Source organism: Varroa jacobsoni, unplaced genomic scaffold (assembly GCF_002532875.2).
Source record: "Varroa jacobsoni isolate VJ856 unplaced genomic scaffold, vjacob_1.0 scaffold_625, whole genome shotgun sequence".
NCBI classification, from domain to species: domain Eukaryota; kingdom Metazoa; phylum Arthropoda; class Arachnida; order Mesostigmata; family Varroidae; genus Varroa; species Varroa jacobsoni.
In genome coordinates this window covers 149,141-171,948 of record NW_019213527.1, presented here as the reverse complement: position 1 = coordinate 171,948, position 22,808 = coordinate 149,141, and the positions used below count along the sequence as shown (strand labels likewise).

At 41.0% G+C, this 22,808-nt stretch overlaps 1 protein-coding gene across 5 annotated transcripts in view; it reads right to left on the bottom strand.

The window, feature by feature from the left end:
* Positions 1–373: 373 nt before the first annotated feature.
* Positions 374–22,808, bottom strand: part of LOC111262058 (uncharacterized) — a 37,732-nt gene continuing 15,297 nt past the window's right edge. For 2 of the 5 annotated variants that reach the window (XM_022836032.2, XM_022836030.2), the window contains 4 exons: positions 13,598–13,758; positions 6,854–7,099; positions 6,236–6,408; positions 374–1,619 (listed from right to left, as the gene is read on the bottom strand). In XM_022836032.2, the coding sequence (XP_022691767.1) occupies positions 1,465–1,619; positions 6,236–6,408; positions 6,854–7,099; positions 13,598–13,677 (654 nt within the window). In that variant the 5' untranslated portion in view covers positions 13,678–13,758 and the 3' untranslated portion in view covers positions 374–1,464. Of the gene's footprint in view, positions 1,620–6,235; positions 6,409–6,853; positions 7,100–13,597; positions 13,759–17,773; positions 17,863–22,808 lie in introns of those variants that run through there. The other 3 variants (XM_022836031.2, XM_086968939.1, XM_022836033.2) reach the window with 3 other exon arrangements.

Below are 22,808 nucleotides of genomic sequence, written 5' to 3'. Positions count from 1 at the left end.
TATGTAGTGGATGTACATGTTTTACGAATGGGCTCCAGAGTCTCTGTGATGCTACATGTTCGCCTATTGAGGTAACGGACCTAAGAGGTAGGTCAAAGTTCGAAATCTACCCTAAGCATGCCTCATTTCGTGTTAGAAGCCAGCCCTCTAAAGCAACGTATGGCGAAAACCTTAACGTAGTAGTAAGAGCAACACTTTTGTATAAAGCACTCCATCTATGTGCTGTCTACCTAACCGATCAGGGGCTTGCTTCGTCTCACCCATAATGCTCGTCTACAAAACAAAGCGCATTAAATAATGTGTAGTGATGTACAAGTGTAATAAATTATATTCTCAAATAATCGAATATTGCTGCAGTAACAACACCTTCCCGTATAAAAATCAATTACTTTATTTACATTTTAGTGTACTTTATATACAAACGCATGATGTTTTCGATATTATCGTATACTCTTTGGAATTGAAAATTCGAATTTGTTGTCCATCTCTATTCACTCGTAGTTGCTCTGTTGGATTCAATTTATTTTTTGCATTTTCCCGCAGTCTGCATCCGAAGCCATCTGGTTTTAAGTAACCATTTGCAAGCCAACGTATCCCGCACAACGAAGATGTTGATCTATATAAGACGTCTATTCGCTTGTTCATACATATTATAGAATGCTACAGTTCGGAGGAGATTGCAGGCCATTAAAGGCTAATGTACCTTCGAACAGGCTGCTTTATAAAGTTGATCTCACCTAATATGAGTATCGCTTCGTCGATCGAATAAAAGAATTGTCATTTGTGCTTTTGTTGGAGGAAAAACGACTGACTGTGCCGTATACATATAAGTGTCTATATATGCTCTTGATCTTTCCCCAAATAGAAAAAAAATGTTTAAAAATTTGTATTTTATTTAACTAGGTCATCACAATCATGTAAGTGCGGTCGAACGAGGATGGGTCGTCACACACTGAGTCATTAACATACTTTAATATAAGGAATAAATACAGTTAATCAGTGCACTCGAAAATAACTAATGAAGACGCATTGGGGAAAGAGGTAAGGCAATATTTTACTATAACTATTCGCTCCATCACCCTGAGCTAAAGTATTGAAATCCTCCTAATATGTACCATGTATCACTAACGTCCGGCGTCATTTCGTCAACTTATCACTTACTAGCTTAGTCATGTATGTGACTAACTGTAAAGACACGGGTTTCTAGATTTTTTCAATTATGATACATCTTTTAGGAGTGTCTCTATACTAAAAATAAACTTGCGATGCAAATCTACCACAGGGCCTAAATACACCGAATTGTCGAAATCACGAATACTTTAAAGATTCATCATTTTTTTTTATATGGCGCGTCCCCCAAGATTTGCCCAACTGGGTAAAGAAAGAATATCCGTTTTAGTCTCACTTGACGTTGTCCTAAGGTGTGAATGTTGAATTGAACGCTTTGGTCTTCAATTCAGTGTATTAGCAGTGTGCGTTCAGGAACTTATGGGCGCAGAAGGCTACCGGCGGCTGTGGCGTTTGCACCTGTATAACTGTTTGTAACACGGGATTTCGAGCCTCCACTGGCGAGGTAAGGTTCTCGAGTGATGCGTATGGTGGAGGAGCGTCGTCCACCTCTGAAATAGCAATTAAATGACAAATGAGTAGGCAATATCAATAAAATGGGAAAATATTAAAGAAAATTAAGAACTTGTTAAGTTAATAGCTTTGATATATTGGCGTTGCGCTTCCGTTGAGCGGCTTAAAGCAGCGCTCTTGTTAAGCAATGCGGCCGTCAACGAATTTCTTCCTCGATTGAATGATCGACATAAAGTGGCATGATAGCAAATAGTCGAATGGTATCAGTGATCGTCAGGATGTCACGCCGGCGGCTTCTTATAGCTGCGTCGTATCGAGAAATTGTATGATTCTTTCCCAAAGAAAGCGAAACAGTTTTATCAATAGTTCTTTACTAGAAAAACGTCCAAGGGTTTAAACGTGCAAATCACCGTAAAATAAACAGCGCGGAAAAAATTTTAGGACACAGTGAAGCGAGCAAATTACTATGTCCTAAAAATTTACGATCCTCGATATGTGCTTCGTACTTTATAAAAGGCTAACTTGTTCACGCTTTTGTCAGCTTTAGGTCTAGCCTATATTAATTCTACGCGTCACCATGTGAGAGCCGGATTTCGGATATTACGTTAAACTGCAGACGAACTTAAAATAGAAAACGTAAAAGAACACCGCAAAGATCCTCACAGATCAATAGCGGCATTTCGAAAACTTCCGGGAATAGTTGGATCATAATTACGTTTCATCTAATAGTAGGTCCCAAGTTAAACCTTCAAGAGGAACCTTCTAGCAATTTTCTGGGTAAAGTCAAAGGCAATCGGCTACAGTTAAGCAATCTAATTTTATTTCTAGACAAAATACTCAAGCATACAATGAATTCCGTCACTGCTGAGTCTTGGAAATTCAGCCTAGTCAGTATTGTTGATTAGCCGTCGTAAACGTATATTTTCACACTATTTCGTCACTTAAACGGTTGAGACTAAACCTGGTTATGTGCTAATAACGGCAATTTTCCATCGAAATATTGAAACTTTTTGAAAAAAAGAAAATTGAATTTCGTTATATGACTGTAGATTAGCAGGAAGTGCTAGAAATCCGCCAAAGCAACGAATATTGTATTTTCGGATGAAAAAGTGCCGCACTTTAATCCAGTATGAAGCGTGGTTAAATCACCGATGTTTATCCGCAGTTCAAAGAACGATTTTGAGATTCAAAGTTTTCTGTTCTCAAAGATACGCTTGAGACATTTACCTGATGTGAGCGTATAAATTTTAATCCGAAGGTAAGTATAGTGTTACTAAATTTGTTGTGTTTGTTGAGCGTTCCCATTGTTTGCCTTTCAGCAGAAGGCTTCGCAGCTTCAACTTCTTAAGGACGCACACATCATTGAATCCCTCAATGCAGCGGGACATAATAATAATAATCATCATCATATTCATAACGAAATTCAGATGCCCTTTGTGAGGCATATGCAAAGATGACGCTATCGTTTCAGCTGACAATCCGTCTGCATCTCTGACCTTTTCATCTACGTCACGGCATTTTGCTGTTCTCGCGATTATAACCACGCGCTATTCCATTTCGATGGTTATTTCCTCATTCGAAAACTTTGATTTCTTTCCGACGAGGTCTTCCTTGCAACACGACAGCTTACAGTTATGCACCATGCGGTCGATATTACGGCAGTCACTAGTGATCGTGATGATGACGATGATGCCAACAATGCTGACTGTTATCTGTTTATGCTCAACACCCCAACAGCCTGTATCAATATGTAGAGTTCATTTCGGCAGTGATCAGAATCCATCTGTTTGTTCTCTCTATAAATCTATCCATCACAACTTTTCCGCTCTCTCTATCCAGCTAATCGCGTAACATACCGCACAGTATTTCTGTTCGTTCAGTTCCTGCTGATTGGACAAATACGAAGGCGTCCGAGCTCTGACTGGATGTGCAAGCAGAGAATATAATGTATTAACGTTATATACGTACGTTCGTTCTAGTTCGTTGCACGTCGGGTCTTTTGTATGGGATGGGCTCGCGTTTGTCCGTGTGCAGAATAGAACATTTTGCGGTGGTGAAATACTTGACAGCCACAGGAGGTTGGCAAAAATACGGCGGCGTCTGGAGGGTGCCGTATTGCAGATCTTTCTAGCGTAAGCCAAGGCATAAAAAAAGCCGAGCTTAATAGTTGGCTTCGATTAAATAGGGCTGCTTGACTAGACATGGGGTATGTTCTGTTCGAAGCAGGAGTGGCGGCAATCGTAGTGGCAGTCATCGAAATGAAAGGAAACACGAAATTGATGACGGTTGGCTGGATTTTACTGACTATACCTGCCAGCTTGGTCGTGGCGTCTTGAACTGCGACAGAACAGGAAGTGGCATCAACAACGCACATAGAAGTCTTAACGCGATGTTGTTTCTGCCGCGCGTGCTGCGATTGTCGCTGGTAACGTCGCTAGCTGAATGGTGAGCCTCTGCGGCTTTGCCCGCGGGGCTGTTCGGAAATCTGCCCCATAAAAAGGGAGCCGTATATCCGTGAGACGATGACATAGTTGTCGCAGCAGCAGCAGTTCCACTGACTGGCTAAATTATATGCTATATGTTGTTGTGTGCTTCAGCGAACAACAAAAACACTTCTGAATAGGAATCCACGCCAAACTAACAATAGGTTCGAACGTCGAGGTTCGCACGTGTGGGTGTCTGTATTCGTGTGCAATAGAGCCAGTATAGTATGAGCATAAACAGTTTGCTCCGGAAGTGTTTACTTCGCCGATTTAGGTAGGGCAACACGAACACCGCGATTGGTGGGAATCGATCTGAGTAACCCGAAATTTCATTTCATCAGATCAAAAACGTACTAGGATTGACTTCCTGAGTAGAATACAGCAGAAACATCTGAGACAAACGTAACTACGTAACGTTCGACTAAATTTGTACAGCTGGCATAACATCTTGGGCTCTGTTAAGTCCAGTGAAACGCACCATGGAAAACGTCTGCGGTGATTGAAGTAACAGTTGTCACAGGAGCTCCACATGAAACAGGTGTTTACTCAAGCAGTTTTATATTCTCTACATATCCTCAACTGATGTAACGTACAAGCAAGAGAATCCACCCCAAGAGACGCTATTAATCTGCCCGCTCTCCGCGACTGTTATAGCAAACGGACGAATTAAGACGTTACATCCATCGATCGAAAGCCATGCTGCCGTCGAAAACGATATAGACAATGATAATAACAACAATAATTGAAGTACCATAAACAAAAGTGAAAGTGAGGACTGATTGCTACCACTGCCGCCACGACGACAGTAATAGTAGTAGATTACAGTTGCTTTTTGCGGATCTCGGTCCGCCATATCGCCATACGTCTTGGCGCAAGCTGGCTTCACTGCCGACCGGTTGTCGTGTTGCAGCCACATTTAATATGGAGTAATACATGGCGGGCAGATTTACTTCTTTCTGCGTGACACATCTTCTGCGCGCCCATAGACCAGATCGGGGAAGAATGTGGTTCGTCATGCCAGAGGCTGAGCAAATACAACTTTTATGCTGCAAACTGCACATCCGTGTGCCGACTGAACCTCAATGACAGCTTAATGTAAGCGCAGCATAAACGAAGGAAGCAGTAAAAACCTGCTTCGCCTCGCCTTCGCGGATCATACCTCGGACGTGAACCCCGCCGAGTCGGCTGTGAAAGTTGGCGGGTGGGTGAGGGTCTAGTTAGAACTCAGATAACCGCAACAACTTTTATATCGCCTTATAATAAATGGGACAATCTAGAAGCTGTCGTAGAAGATGGCGGTTCTGCGTTAAATCGACTTAACACAAATAGATAGATATGTGAGCAGCCGGAACTTAAACAGGGCACAACTGATAAGCCATCTCAACTGGGCACCAAAGAGAAAAAGATGAGTAATTCCGTCCAGTGCACTTATACATATCTATACCGAATATCTATTGTATATTTAGGGCACTCAAGAAATACTGTGACTAAACGGAGCAATGCACTTTTTTCTTTGTTTGACATTATTACTAGTTACTAGTTTTGTGCGAACAAACACTCGGTGTCGCCTGTTTTTAGCTGTGGTATTAAGGATTTGTTCCCATTAAAAGTCTAACCTAAATGGGTGTTTATGGACTTACCTGACGTTTCTTCAACAGACCTTTAAAACAGCATGACAACCATTAACGTTGCTAATGATAAACGGAACGTACTTTTGGGGTGCATTGCTGGCTTGGTTGGTAACGTATTTTAGCAATGGATAAATAATACGAGCTAGAGAGATGAAAAATTACTCTACGAGTGTCGTAGTAAATCGATACGGTGGTATAGAGGCTTACGTTTCGAAACAAGATGAGTTCTTGTATTGAACCAGCCGCAGGCTGCCTAGAATCGAGATAACCAGAATTATCTAAATATGAATGCGCATGCAACGGCAATCTCTTATCTAGGTGTAGCGAAATGTGTGAATACATACTTTAGTTGATATTTATTGCGTCTGGTTATAAGCAGAGGGACACAACAGTCAATAAGTAAATTAAATTAGCAAAAAAAAAAGGACGCTAAAATATCCAGACCCTGCTCTGCGAAAAGATGGATCAGCGGACAAGATCACCTATATATTTGTCTGTAAATACACATCTCACAAAACAAAACATGTCTAGGTTACTCACCATAGGATATCGTTGATAAGGACTGCGATCTCTGAGGTGCGAAAACTGTGGTTGATTGCTTAACATCCTGAAGATGAAGCCTGCATACAGCGCAGAATTCGCGCTCCTTAGAAAAGGCACGTGCTGCAGAGCTACAAAATGGCAGAGTTAAGCTTTGGCTAGTGCCACTCCAACTGAAATTCACAGCGTTTAAAAGAGTGTCTGGATTTAAATACGCACACTAACTTACTGAGTTTTCCCGCTGTTGTTACCGACATCAAACTTCAAATTGCGTGTAAATTTCGATTTCATCTACCTCAATACTGATACTATGGCGTACGACCGTAGCGTTCGTGTTATACGCCGTTATTATCAACATTATCAGTCTGCGGTACGGATCATAGCCTGCCACACCAAAAGGACACTGCGGATTCCCTATCCGATATCGGTATAAGCTTAATTATTATGAGCACAACATTTCGGAGTTTGGCTGAGTAGAATTTCTGGATCTTTTACTAACGAACAACGTTCCTTAAGTTCTTATTTGTGAAATATATATAAAACAATTTGAATCTCACAAACCGTGTAGCATCTATTATGAAATGTATTATTTAATACATGTCAGCAAGATTCACTTACATTCCCCTTAGCATCGTCCCGTTTGCAGTGACACGACGTCCCGTGCCCCGGGGACTTCTGCATACGAGCAGTCCAGTAGAGGCCGAAATGGCCAAGAGGATGACCCCAATGATCCAGAAGCCCAGAGCATGAGCTGAACGTAAAGATGCTTGTTGCAGCTCGATGGTGTGCTGAAGATTTGGGTCCATTGAATGGGCTTGCGACAATGGTAATGCGGAGGGTAGCGCAGCTTCAAGGGGAAGTTGCCTAAAAACGTGTCATGACTGCAACGATTAGAGAAGCACGTTCATTTCAACGGATTTTTTTTTTTTTTTTTTCTTATAGAAACAACTATCTATTCCTTGATGTAAATAAATCAGTTACAATAAAAGCACTTGTTGTCGGCAAAATATGTAATAATCCTGATATGATTGGTTAATTTTTTATCAGTTCAATACTCACTTTTTAAATAGAATTATATCTGTTTTATCGAATGCCAGTTTAATGTACGAAATACTTTTATTATAGTTTTACTAGACAGTTGTTTTATTTGTCAAATATTTTTTATTTAGATTAGTTCTTTACCATGAAGCTGGTTTTTCGCATTCCATTTAAACCGTACCAATCCGATATAAAAAGTTCAGTGGTTAAGACAGTCGTTTTAGTATTAAAAAAATCAATTCCGTATGTTTGCAGTGTAGAAAATATCGATGATGCTTGAATTTTTTTACGAGTAAAATTGCTAGAGGCAATTGTTAGCTTGGCCAAGTATTTGTAACTTCGTATATGCTAAGCTTAGAGTTATGGCCGACTATTACCGTGTTTGATAGCTAATCTCAATTAGTCTGCTTTGTTTTCTTTCGCCCCTTATCAAATCAATACATACGGATCCAATATTTAACAGTGATAGACCCTTCTATTACATTCTATTGGTAATGTTTGAATGGAAGTTCCATTCCACAGAGAACGCGTTCAGAGCATTTGCCTTGCCCCCTTAATTGTAAGTTCATACCAAATTGTTTGCCATCATATATCTAAATGCCAGAAACTCACATATTATTTCATGTATTCAGTGAGGCGTGAAAGTGGCCAGTCATCAAAGCCATGGTCACAGCGCTGCCCATAGAACTTGCTAAAGAGCATAAAAAAAAATATCTAAAACATATCTAGATGACGATCAAATCAACGTTTTTCAACTATGACCAAATGCAGCTGGCGCTTGCAACGAGATTGCAAAAACCTCCACGTCGACCCAGAAACCCTTTATATTTGTTCAGAGCTGTCAATCGATAGGTCGACGTCTCTTCGTAAGTGTAATGATTACTTTATAATAGTTTTAAATCAATTGGATACGTGGAACGATTTATGTAGCCCGCTCATATATATAAATGTATGTATAAAGCTATTAGATTGAGTTCAAGCCCATGTTTTCACTTAACCTATAAGCTGTCGTAAAAACATTTAATGTATATAGATTAGGTCATACCATGCTGTGGCAAAAAATATACGAAAGATATGTGTGTGACCGTTTTAGAAAAAAGGCGACATTTGTAAACATATGTTGCTTTTTCTGGTGCATTATTCTGAAAACTGATACACAATGGACTTTGGCAACAATTCGAAACCGAACAATGAATCCGTCAAAACGTAACTTTGTATAGGCTAACGTAACTCAACATTTGTACGACGAGGACGGATCGTTGATGAGCACAAAGTTCTCCCCGTTTGCAGCATGAACGGTAATCACTATCTGTTTCTAGTTTATTGTTGCATATTGCGCCCGTGAGCTTTTTTTTTCGAAAATTCTGCTCGATTCGTCATTATTTCACTCGCTGTTTACTGCGCTTGTTGTAGTCGGAGCGCTTTATTATATTTTTGTTAACGAGTTGCTGTTGTAATCACTCGAATTTTACTGTGGCTTTTGCGGCCATAACGGTTGTCGCCTTTCCCCGGCGTCAGAGTCAAGGCCGGAGATGCCGTATTTCGTAGACGAACAGACGCGCACGTTCTCCGAAGTGGCGGCCGCAAACAAGTCGGACAAGGTCGGTTTTTCTGGATTATGTAACGCGTCAATAACATGTACCCCGTACCAGCTAATCGCCATACCATGACAACAACAATAACAACACAAGCAACAACGACAGCAAAAACAAGGCAACCACGCTCGCACAGCCAAAGTAGCTGTCGGCACATAAACATCTGCATTCACCTCGTCTCCCCCTTCACCCCTCGATCCGACCTCGTGCACGACGAAAACGTAGAGCGCAAGGATTGCGCAGAGTATTGATTGGAAACACATTTTTAATTCAAGAAAAGTTTATGTCAATGGAAATACAGGGAAGGACAAAGCTTCTCATTTTAGATAATAAATGTTTAATAGGACAAAGCTAACTTTCTAGATGTCACACTTACAGTATAGGTTAGCGGGCCTTTTTTCATAATATGGTCGATAAGGTCGAGCGTTTGGAAGTGTGGCTTGTCCTGCAACATTACGTGTATGGCATTTTCTTTCACATTTTACACAAGGTAAAGGGTCCGTGTTGTCTTGCATATGTGACGACCTATTTTACCATGAATAACGTTGGTCCATAGCAAAGTCCAAATATTATCGATACGATTAGTAATCTTTTAGAAACACTATATTGTTTTTATCTACAACAATTTGTACAGTGTTTAATGAAATGGAAGCTGGAATATATATTACGAAGGTAAGTTTCTTTGGACCTATCATAAAGCTATTGATGTTCTGAAGTTGGGTGCCGCCTCATCTGAAGTCTCGTCAGCTTGTGAAGTGCATTCTGCCATGCAGCAGCTTATCTAGATTTATTAGGCATATTGATACACGGGCATAACATGGGAGCGTTGATCATCCGATTCGTTTAGTCCTACTCGTATACATTATTTTATTAAACGGACTAGTGACAAACAACACATGTGTATGTATGCTTCTATTGAAATTAAGTTTAGCATAATTGAAGACACAACTTCGCTAAGAACGGTTATACTTAACACTGCCGACCTACGTTTACGTGTGCTATATATAAACAGGCTTACATGCTTCATACTAAAACATTGGCCCATCTTTTTGCATCACACGATTCCTGGGTTCGGCGGCAGAGGAACTGGTAATCCGCAAAAGTCGTATTTTCGTAGCCTGCACTGAGCCCCTCTGCGCTCAAAATGTCAATAAACTACGTTACTTAATGTTCGGCTGCCCGCGATCGGCAATATTCAGAATCATAGCTGCTTTTTGCCACTATAGCAGTTGTGTCCATAGCCAAGTGATGGAATAACGTGTGAGTATATATAGCAGATGGTTCTCTTTACTACAAAGCTCACACCAATAACGTGCTTAAAAAAACGGGTCAATTGCGTCGTCCGCAACGTTGTCCAACATCTCGGCGTTAGCTGGTGCTGTTTTTGGTTGAGTGACGGCCAGTTGTCCAACCAACATAGATTTCACCTCATCTTGATCTCGTGACGTCAGCTAATGACAGTGATCATAGTGTTCAGACACATAAGCATGCTTCTGCACTTGTGGGACTGTAACCGTTTTGCGGAGGAGGATGGTGGGGAGTGGGCATTTACCTCGCGAAGTACGTTTCATAGCAGTAACGATAACAAGAATAGTCGCAATGGTGAAGATACTATCCATCCGCCACTGCGAAAACGACAGCATCGAGCACACGGCCAGGTGGCCGGGAACGTCGCGGTTTGAACGGGAAGAAGAAAGAACGTTCAATTTGTCGTGTGAAAAAGCAAGTAGGCAAGCCACTTCAAAAGACAACCAAATGGCTTTAGTGGCCATTGGCTTCTACTCCTACTGTCCTGCAGTGGTCCGTTTTGCAGGTTTCTCCGACGCAACAAGCGACGGAACCGGAGCTGACGCCGAAGGAGACGCTCTGCCTTCACTAGCGACGACAGAGACGGCGAAATGCACCTAGATCATTCTTTGTTTTGCCCATTCCATTTGGGGCCGTAGCTGCTGCAGCAGAATATTGCCACAGATGGCCGTAAAGACGTGAACTGGAAAGACGGGCGGACACGATCGTGCTTCGGGTTGCAGATGAGAAAATGTATCGTAAATATACACGGACAGATCGGGCGTGTGGATAATGCGCGCATCACAGGTCTGTATTAACGGTTGGCCTATGGCAGGCATATATAATATTAAAAATTATTCTTATTGATACTATTATTATTATTATTGCACAACACAGGTCTATGGCATCAATGATTAGAGATGGTTTATTGGACTATGAACAGAGTCGTGTTGCATTTAGGAGATGCTAAGGACGTATTATTAGAAAGGATCGCATGTTGTCTTCCGCGCAGTGGTAAATAGAGAACATCAAATAAGGCAAATGTATAGTAAAAAAATTACATATTACCATATTCATCCGTTAAATCATTTCTCATTCAGTATATTGTGGGTCCGGTCATAAGAATTACCGCAATTGTGCAAATATTTTTTTGTGTAATGATGCTTTTCGTTCTCACATTGACGAATCGTCGTTCCGCTAGCTCGTACATGCGTATGAGCGCGCCCATCGATGTTCGATCTGAAGCGATTGGTAACTTTACTAAGTTATTAATCAGTGCATTCGTAGCCGTCAACCGAACAATATCCCGTACGAATCAGAGTGATCCGTACGAATTTGTTGACTTACATCCACCGAAAAACGTTCAAGCAGCAATGGCCACCAGTTGCTATCACTACAATAACTGAAAACTCTTCGTTTTCATTCTGTAGTTCTGGAGCTTGCGTGACGACGTTATATTACAGCCCATCGTCGAGCTATCCCGTCGAATAGCGTCTATCAAGAATCTCTGTGCTGAACGCAGACCGACTATGCCCAAGTGATCGTAGTCTGAGGTGGCACCTCTGAAGAAAACCTTCGCTGAGCACAGTACTATTAGCAGCCATTATCGTCGTTGTCGTCGAGGGCTGAAGGCGCAGGGAAAGAACGGGAGAGAAGTACGCGTGCCACAAAAGCATACAAGTCGTCATCGTTTTTCCGTTGTTGATGAAGTCGACTGACGATTATCTCAATGGAAAAAGCAACTGAATCGTACGGTGAACGGGCGTCGGAAAGCCATATTATATAATCAGGCAAAAAGCGACGAAACCTCAAAAGCCACAGAGAGATGAGGACGGAATGGATAGCGTAGACGGTCGAAAAGCATATCGGACGGGCGAAAAATGAGAAGTACGCGAAAGGGCAGCTAGCGAGTCCGACAGCGTTCGGTGAACGTTCGTTACAAACCAAGAAAGAGAAAAATTATCTAAAGTGCCGCAATGAGGCAAAACGTGAAAAATTCGTAGACCAGCAAGGTATCATCCGACACTGAATTTGTGATTCGAACAATAGCCAAACGTGAACCTTTGACATTTTGCGGCCAAGCGAAGAGACGAATCAAGCCAGTTTAACTTACGGAGAGGTACATGCGCCTAAACTAGTATAGCTTGAATTCTATATTAAGTTAAATGCAGTAAGCCACACCACACAAACGCTCACAGATATTCTATAAAATAAAAAAAAGAATTTAATGCAGTAGTGTAGTCGCTTAATTTCTATGGTTCGTATTATGTTGTCAGGCGATCAGTGAATGATTGGACGTGAGCCTGTATTATAAGCTGTTATTTACATACAGCCGCGTACATTTATTCTGCCTTATTCAACCAACTATCGTAGAAGCACAACGAAATCTATTTTTCGCACTCCAGCGCTACGGTACGATAATCGATACGGTACGATATAATTCTTGATCGATTGGCATCACAAGTCTCTACTCGAAAAGATCTACCGTAATGCGCAAATGATTCAGGCGGGCTTCGTTTACAGATTTAAACCTTTCTCTCACCTGATGCATCGTCATGGATTACTAAAGACATATATGCATGACGTAAGTGACTGGTACACTATGGCACCATAGGGATTACAAAATAGAGATATATACTTTGCATACCAAGTCAGTTAATGCAACACGGCAATTCCAGTAAAAATATCCAAGCTCATACCGAGGGAAGTGCAATCCGAATCAGACGTAAAGCCAAACAACGGGATATCTATCAAATGATTTTTGCTGCAGTTCAATACACTGAAATAGACGGACCATCACCCGTACGTCGTCTACCACAGCCATAGGCCGAGAGCCGCTTCTTAAGTGTCGAAATCGACTCTACATATTCAAGGAGGTCCTATTACAGGTCGATTCTATGCTAAAGGATTTACATTTCAGCGACTAAGTTTTTCTAGTTAGATATAGGTGCTTGTAATTTGTTGAACCACCTAGGCGGCCAGCGGAGTATATTATTTCTTTCGAAGTAAAGTTCTACTGAAATGACGCGATTCTATCGACTGACTTTAAGGGTTCGATGGCCTTCACTATACCTCAGGTTGGGATACTTAGTTTAAATAGATAGTATTCCAGTGAAATGAGTCCTATACTACGTGCACAAGTGTAGTTCCTGGGGTCCCGTAAAAAAGCAAATATGATCTTACACACAATTTAGCATGATAAGCGCCAGTGTTGAGCATGTCAGCACCATACACAAAGTATACTCGAAGAGACTCCGATACAAAAGTTTTTGTCGCTAGAATTATAAAATTAGTAGAATACTTAAGGTAATGAAAATCCTGCCTATTTGCCAGTGGCGTGAGATTGTGACCGGACATGGGTTGGCAACGATAGCCTACATCAATTTGATTCACATAAAATAATTATAAGGAAACTTATAATAAGGACACCACAAATACTCACAGCAGCGCGGTGGTGTTGCCTAGGTTAGAATGGTATAAAAGACCGATCGGAGTCGATGTTTCAACACTAATTTGGTACATTTTCGTGTTTTATTGTTATCCCTTTGCACTTCGAGAAGACGGATGACTTGTTTCTCACAGAATACCCATATGTGGCTTTTCCTGGAAATTAATTACAAATATAATATGTTTTGAGGTTAAATAATATCGTATTATTTCACATTTATTATGTCTCTGTGGGCTATGTATCAATAATTCCAACTCTGTTGCGATGACGAAGTCTATAAAATAGTACTACGTTCTCACTAGGTTGTGGGCCAAATATAAAATCGTTTCCAGTAGACCGCTTATAGTTGTTTTGCATTTTCTTTTCCGATAAACCAATCAGATTTCACACTTTTACCATATTTCTTCTTTTTCTCAAATATATTTCAAACTCCCCCTCGGGTTCCGTACGTTGGGGGTACGGAAAAAATCTTGTCTCTACACATATAGAATGCATCCACGGTTAGAAGTTCTTTGGGTTTGTAGTAATAGCATTATTTTCATCATATATTGAGAAAAGCTTGGATTGTAAGCAACTTATAGACGAACACGGCAGCGCTGTCGTTGATCCATATCCGTTTCAGTGTTAACATGAATTCGCTTCATCATAAAATGGTTTGATTACATGTCCCAAATAAGTTCATGTGAAGGTTGGAGAAATTTAAGAGGGAACAGGTATTCTGACTCACTCTGTGGCTACTTCGGCATAATTCAACGTGTTTTTTTTGGCTTTTGACTTGTCCTTTAAATCAGCTTGTGCGCCTTTTACCCGATGCTTTCACTAGTCTCCCTTTAACCTCCGGCCTCTGACGAAGCCTACGCGCTTTCTTCTGCTGTCTGTGTCTCCCGTTTCTGTGTCAGTAGGTTCTCAGACCATCAACAAGAAAAATAAACAGTACGGCGACTGATTTTCTGATCGACTTTGCCGTCGCCACGACCGCTGTTTCGGCGACGACCAATTTATAAAAGAAGACGTATCCAGAATTAAGTGAACGTAAACTTGCCCAAGGGGCTAAAACAACACCAGCTATCGTGGAGCACACAACTGTGTAACACATATATGTATATCTATATATATATATATATATATATATATATATATATATATATATACCCAGAAAAACGGTTCAATATGTCAGTATATGAATAGTTAGGGCGCCACTGTAAGTTCTGCTCTTCGAGTTTTGTTGTCGTACTGACCGGGTCGCTATTATATTTTTCTGACTTTCTGCCGACGCGTCGCTCCCGTATTGCAACGTTCGGATCTACGGCACAGTGCGAATATGATCAGTCAAACAGAGCGCCTGATGGAAAGTTAAGAAAAGGCAAAAAATTAAGTTGGCGTAGCCAAAAAATGTATCTTACTTAAAAAAAATGAAAGGAAAAGCTTACTAATTGATAGATATTGCCTCTACGGACTATTCGCAGACCGACGAGTTACGGTAGCTTAAAGCAATTAAACTAGCCGTTCGATTTGACTCTTGAATCCATAATCATGCTGACATATATAAAGCAGTGTACCATATAGATATGCGGCGATTCTAAAAGCTTGCGACGCTCAACGTGGCTCGAAGCAATATGCATAATTGACTATGCGGATATGCTTCTTCCTCATCCCGTTAATATACCCAACCGGGGTTACGAGTGCTGCTACATACTACACTTGGCTTGAAGGCTAATTCATTGGGGTACAGATGGACCTCACTACCTCCTTAAGCCTGTAATAACTCGGGAAAACAATGATATACAAGGAAAAGCCATAGATTCACACTGCAATAATTAGCAGAAGTGATGGTAGGGTGGTTACGTGTTAAGCTAATAAGTTTAACGGCACGTGCCTAAGCTGAAAGCCGAACGTGGACACACTTCGAGGGGTCGACCGTGTCACGCAATGCTTAATTAAAACAGTATTACGGGACGTAAAACTCGATTTTCTATCGTATATTTAGATCGTATGCTTATAGATGCTAACGGTCTATTTCAGACACTAAACCTCTATATATTTACTTTTTGAGCCTTTACTATGTACGCCCATATTCTGATGGCGCTACGAGTGTGTGCGTATGTAATAGCGCCATCGATGTTGGCTGTTCGGTATCTGATATTGTTTTTGCGAAACGTCCACAGGAAGATTGTCGAACCTGACTCTCTAAGTCTTCAGTTCTGCTCTGACAGTACGTTTTCAAATGACTGGTCGTGTCCTGACCATTAGAATCGAAACGTATTTATGAAGATTTTAGTATCCACCCGCTGATGACTACGAAGGACATCTTCATATAATTGCCTTTTATAAGCCTTTCAAAACGAGAGAGGAGAAGTGGCTGGCATTTAGATCGGATCAAATCAGTCGGGCCAGAGCATATTGGGCTGCACGACCTTTGTCGAGATCGCCCATTATCATCACGATCGTCGAACGTGATCATGTATCATCCAATAATACCGTTTGAAAGGCTATAACCACGAGAGAAACTCATCGAGGCGCTGCGTTGTTTTGAGACTTCATAACAAAAACAGACAATTCCTGGGCTCTGTCTCGCCGATGTTGATCACTACTTTGCTGAGCCATATCCTCTAGTGGAGTAAAGAGATGATAAGCATAAATAAAAAAATCACTAGGGCTTATAACGATAAGAAAGCCGACATATATAGGACATTACCTAGGACATTACGTAACGAAAAAAAGAATCAATCAATTGAAGCGGCAAGCGCTGCAAATTGAATGATGTGCATAAATATCAGCTATCGCCCTGTGGAAATACGAGGCGGCCGTTATCTAGCTACGGATTATTGATATACGTTACGTAGCGTTTAGAAATAAATTTATAGTATACAAAGATACCCAAGAGACCGGAGTCTGTCTTCCGCTATGGATCAGCGGTGCTGGTGCACTATCCATAGAATCGAGCATTCACAACTCGGATGCTATCCTAAACGAATAATAGAATCCTATTCAATTTGTTGTTGCACATGGGGCAGTTGTTATCACTGAGAGAGTGAAGCATGACATTAGAAAACAGGCACAAATGGTTTTATTTCACTCACTTTAGGGTTAAAATATATGCCGTACTTGACTATTCATTGTGTTAATGATTTTCTCTGTTTCATAGCAGCGCATGCGATGGAAGGTACAGGTCTGTAATTTTTCTATGTGTAGACTGCAATGCGTATAGGGCAACCGGGAGAAGGTAAATTCGAGTGTACGTTAAATTTGAAATGAAATAATTTTGCGTCAAGGAACAGAAGGGGCGAGATGTAACTTTTGCGTGCAATAAGAAATTGTAGCCACATCCATCGAGACCATAATGATAACAACTAGGCGGTGAGGAGGCGATGTAAAAAGATATTGGCGATGCAAAGATTTACTAAATTAGGGAACACTAGTTACATGTGTCGTACACGTCTGTGTCGGGTAAATTGTCAAGAAGCAGAATGTCGACAGCAACGTGCAAAATAGACCAATAGGAAATGAACGCTGCACCGAAGAGTTAAGGTCGCATAGTTCGTAAAATCTCAAGGTGGCTATTTCTTACCAGAAAGCAAATGTACTTTCGACTTTACCCAATGCGCTTCCTTCTCAACGCAATACCATACATGTGAATAATTTATAAATAGGACACAGTTCAGGCACAAAGCGCAGGCAAAATCGGCATAGGAGACTAAAAATGTGACACTGCCATGAATCGAGGAAATAATAAACTACTGGTTACGGAAAGTTGACCGTTCAAATTTACGAATTCTATATATAATTAGCGTTGCGGGAACATGAAGCTTGTGTACGAGCAAATCAAAGTTGTAATTATTAAGTAACTCTTAGAAAACTAAACGGGATAGGTAATGAAGATTCAGCTATACTCAGTTTTCCTTTCTTGAGCGCAAGTTAATCAAGATCTAACCGTAGAAAATATCGCTGAAGGCGAGCTAAATCGCCACTGTTAACCAAATAGGAAAGCATATTTAAAAGCCTTAACTAGATAAGAAGGCTCGTTAAGGAAATTGCACTCGTGACGTAACGTTCGGAACAATCAATGCTATCCATTGTCGATAGCATCTAGGGCAGTATTGGAGACATAGAAGAACGAAGATGTTATTAAAAGACGAAAAAAATGAAACAACGAATAATAAATATACATACGTTTCAATTTAGCCCGATACTGCGCCTGATACCACTGGTTCCCATGATTTGTTAATCTCGTTGTAACATGCGCCATTTACGCTGCTGGCAAGCTGAACTTCCTCTGCATGCTTTGAATCCGCTACGTTCTCTACCTGTACCTTCGTAGTTACGTTCTCTTTCAATCACGTTTACTAGAAAATGAGTCGTAATATAAATTTGCGTTGAGCAAAATATATCAATCTACTCGACGGCCGAAAAGCCATTGAAAAAGCTAATATAACATATTTTTTATATATTGAGACGTCGCGATATAGCTATATGAAAACTTGATAGTAAAAACGGCTTTCACAAATGTGTGCAATAGCAAAAGAAACTAATTCACGATCATTTAGCCACGAAAGGCAAACAGAATAGCACAGAGGTTAGGCATTAGGCATAGTAACAGTGCAAACTTAATAGAGACTACTGTTATTCTGACGAAGTTAGTTTGTGAACGTTTGGCAAATAAATACGATGGGGTCCCCATAACGGACGAACAATAGGCTACAAATCTACGTAAGGTTCAATTTGAAAAGTAACACTATTAGTTATGGTGCCGCACTTTCAAAAACCCTCTATGGTAGGGTAATTTGTCGCATCGCTAAACAAGCTAGAATCACTATAAATGTGTTGCCCAATAGGGGAACTTCTCGGAACATTATTTGTATTGTACAACCACTTTACACAAGACGGTGGAGGAGCAGGATAGAAAGGGCATCATGAAACATCGATGAAAATCGAGTAGAAAGACCCAGCACGAGCTAACATAACGAAGAAAGGATCGAGCATTAAGGCAGAAATCACGATCGCTAGATTACACCAGCAACGGAGAAAAACAGATGCCAATGGAAGCGGTTAATACAGCCGGTAGCGTTGTGGCCGCTGGTGGCAGCGGGGAAATCTGTGCTCTGATGTTGCCGAAACGGACGCATCCGAAGTAGAGAACGACGAAGGAGAAGCATATGGAAGAGAAACACGACATGCAGAACATGAAATCACGCGGAAGGCGAAAATAGTTCAGCACGCTCACGATAGAGTCTACGGTTAAGGGGAGAGAAGAATGTGTGCGACGTAGAGGCGCAAACTAATGTAAACCAGAAAAATAACTTGAGTGATCGGTGCAATCCGTTATTTCGCCGGCTGCAGCCGTCGTCGGTAGTCTGGAGACGGTCCGCTGGAGCGCTTGTGAGGTGCACATCGCCGCAAGCAGCAGATAAGCTAGTAATAAGCAGGTACTAAGAGCTATGAAGAAGGACGAAGACAACAAAAACGAAAAAGAGGAAGACGCTGAGGCTGTTCCGTTGCGAAAACGCCATCGTAGATGCGTACCAGTCCGGCGGGGGAAACGAGATTTGGTTTCTGCTTTTTTTTGTCGTTGCTTAGACGAGTTACTGACTCGTCCAGTGAGCCCTGAATTTCTGATCCCGAGAATAACTGATCGTGTGGGTAATGATAGCAAAATTTCGTTTAGTCTTTTGACCACGCTTTGGCAGGTGGTATGGTCAACAAACTGGCGTCGCACAGGTAGGAGAGAGACGATGAATCTGAAGCAGAAATCATAAATACTCGTACATATGCGAAGAAACGAAAACCGTCAAAGGCTTTTGCCTTCGGCTTTTTCTCCCTGCCTCGTTCCCACCATCCGCTTCTGGCCGTTCTGTCGTATGTCTCGGCCATAGGCACTGAAGGCCCCTATAGGCGATAACTCGATTCCGCGGCTACTGGCTCCGGCTCACGTCTCGGAATATACGTGGATGCGCGACAGACATTTAGCAATAACGATAATATTACGCAAGAGTCTTATAGACATCTACACACGTACAGGTATACACATGTAACGCTATATTGAAACAGAAAAGAACAAGCAGCAGGGCACGGTACGTTGGCGAAAGTGGTTAAAATGATGCCTAAAACTTTCGCAGGTACAGATGGGCAAGTACAAAGTTGATGTATCGTGTTCGTGAACAGTTTTATATGTATGATATTTTATTTTAAATGGAGCCTAACCTTCGTGGCAAAATAGATAACTGTAAGAGACAATAATCTTCATCAAAGCGACTTAAAACATATAGTGATTTGAGCACTTAGTTTCTCATGGATTTTTTTGATAACTGAGCAACGTCTAACACCTTTGTCCATCTAACAGTATGGTCCGCTTTCGATACAAGGACCTCTATTTAACGTCAGTCCAATTCTGGCCAGCGTATCGATCCTATCCCGAAGCTTTAAATCAAAATCTAAATAACCCAGTCTGATTAGAGTCGCGTCCGCTCGATCTCATGTCACGGGAATCGGGCAGATCTCCTAGCCGAATATCGATCTTATCCATACGCGCCTGTTAGTAATTTGCCAAGTCAACTCGGTCAACCAACGTCGCTAGGACAGACCTGCATAGAAAATTAACCGAATTGTGCAACTTTAATGCCACCCCATGAATTTATGGGGTTCTTGTGTCATTTCCATGATCTGATATGCACCAAAGGTCACGGCAGGCGTTATGTCATTGACGTTCTCTATGACACCAGTCATCGTGGTTCAAATGGGGCTTAATTTATCAATATTTGGCGTGCACCTGTAACTATAATAGATGTGAGTTTAGCAGAAACAGCATTCTGTTTAACAGGAATACGTTTGCCCGCTGTGGGAACTAGCAGACCATCTTCTGACAAAAATACAACCGGACATCTGCAGGTGTTACCGCCATTGAATATAGCACTTATACGTACGTGTATCGTTCTGCCCCCGAGAGCACTTTCGCACTGGGGTCGCATGATGACTCCGCGTTAATATGTTTTACGTTATAGTTATAATAAATGCCAGAAAAAGATTGTATACTATTACACGTCAATGAGTTATGGTGCATCTTGGAAGGGTCAGGACGCGGAATAGTACTGAGACTGGTTCGTCACCTCGTATACACACAAATCTATATATACGCATAACTGTCGACGTACCATCAGTCACACAAATCGCACATATCATAGTCCAACGATTCGTATGAGGTAGCTTCGAAGTAATTTTCCATTAAGCTAGGTTATGGCTTGCGTTACAAATCTGTAATTTATCACGCCTATTTGTAGGTTTACTTTCGTGAACATGATCAGGGTTGGTCCCATTATGCAACTATACCTATGATCCCAAGCCACTATGCTATGGTCCCGCTGTATATACATATATAATGTATACAACGGGATCTATATATATATATATATATATATATACACAACCCAATATACTATTGGGCTACAATTTTTAAAACTCCACTACAACGAAACCCATGTCAACAGTCCCATCAAATGTAGTTCATTATTTGAGCCCAGCCTTTATCTCGGATGCGTTATATGTGAATATTTGTCAATCTTTCATTTTTATAGGGTACCTATCCTAGTCTGTAGTGGTATTCGTATTAGTATTATTGTTACTCAGTAATATTTACGGTGCGCAAAGAATGCTTACTGTGCCATGAACTACAAAAGCCGTTCCCGATCGGTGCTAGAGATCAAATAAAGTAGTGCAAACAAATTGTTAAAAGCCCTTTAGATTATCGAACATATACTAAATTAGGATAGGATCTTCAAAATCCTTATTTCATCTACCTGCACCAAGGAAGGTAGCGATGAGGGATACAACGCAGGTCGTTCTCTCCAATTAGATTTGCGTTCAAATAAATGTTTCGATTATAGCATATATCTATGTAGCAATCCCTATACTAGTCCTGTGCCTGTCAATCAGCAACTATACAGCCCACAAAATGCATCATAGATTGCAGCCATATCGATTGAAACTTAACTTTAACCAGTTTATACGATATTCATTTAGGTAACTCGTTGAGAAAGGATGGCATTTTCGTGTGTCATCAGGAACCCTATGCAGAACATCGTTTGTTATAGACTATCTATGTAATATCGCGAGAGCGAGCCAAAAATTGTATCATTAGGAAGGCTTGTTAAATAGAATCAATCTAGTTGAATCAATCTAGCTATGTAAAGCAATAGGTACACAACTCATTGCGTTTTCTACGGTAATTCCTGACGTCGCTCTAGCATACGCTTCCAAAACTATGATCCAATCAACTCCGATCTAATGACGGACCGTTTTATCGTGCTATCGTTTTATGCGCCGGTTCCACTCGTGCGGACGACCAGTGCTAGCCGTTCATGGAAATTACAAAAAAAAATAAAAGAATAAATTAGATTTTAGGTAAAGGGCTGTCGTATTTGAAACCGAATATGATCCTTATGTTGTTCTAACATGACGCCAGACTGTTATGCAATGTTTGTAGTTGTACGTCCGACACCGCCGTTAGACGCGCAGAACGAATCGTCTGTCTACTCCTAGATTCTAACCTGTTACTGAGTAAGTCGTCATATGTATGAGAGTTTTAGCTAGCCTAGTTGATAGATTCAAATCACAGGTAGGCATTATTACGACGGCATAGCACGGCTTGCTGCTACTGTTGGTCCCAAACGCCATGCGTATCCAAAGCAATACTACACAACAGAACTAACTTAAAAGCTGCGCAACTTTTCGTAACCTTCAACTACTATGTAGCCGTGCGAAGTGTGCCCAATTATGGAAAAATCTTTCTCCTTGCTGAAACTCATTTGGTGTTTTATAATATGCCTATAACGCAACAAATATGATATTTAGGGACGCTCATGCCAACAGCGTTAGTTTGGTAATAACAGAGTGCTAAAACACTAATGCGTATTTTTCAACTGATAATGTTTAGCAGTGTTTCCTTAAGCTTGCCCATAGATACTGAACGTTTGATAAGATCAACGAACAAAATTAATGAAAATCAATCCTCTCTATTTTAATCCGACATTTTAAGGTCACCTACCACTTTTACCAAGATGTTTGCGAAGCGAACGAAAATCTCTAGTGTTTATATTGGCGGACAGGGGTCTTATCCAGTGCTTAGCCACAGGGCAGAATAATATGAAGTCGAGTTATTTGTTTATTTAGTTGATTGACTCTCGTATTTTTACTTAATGTCCCTGTTCTAATGGAA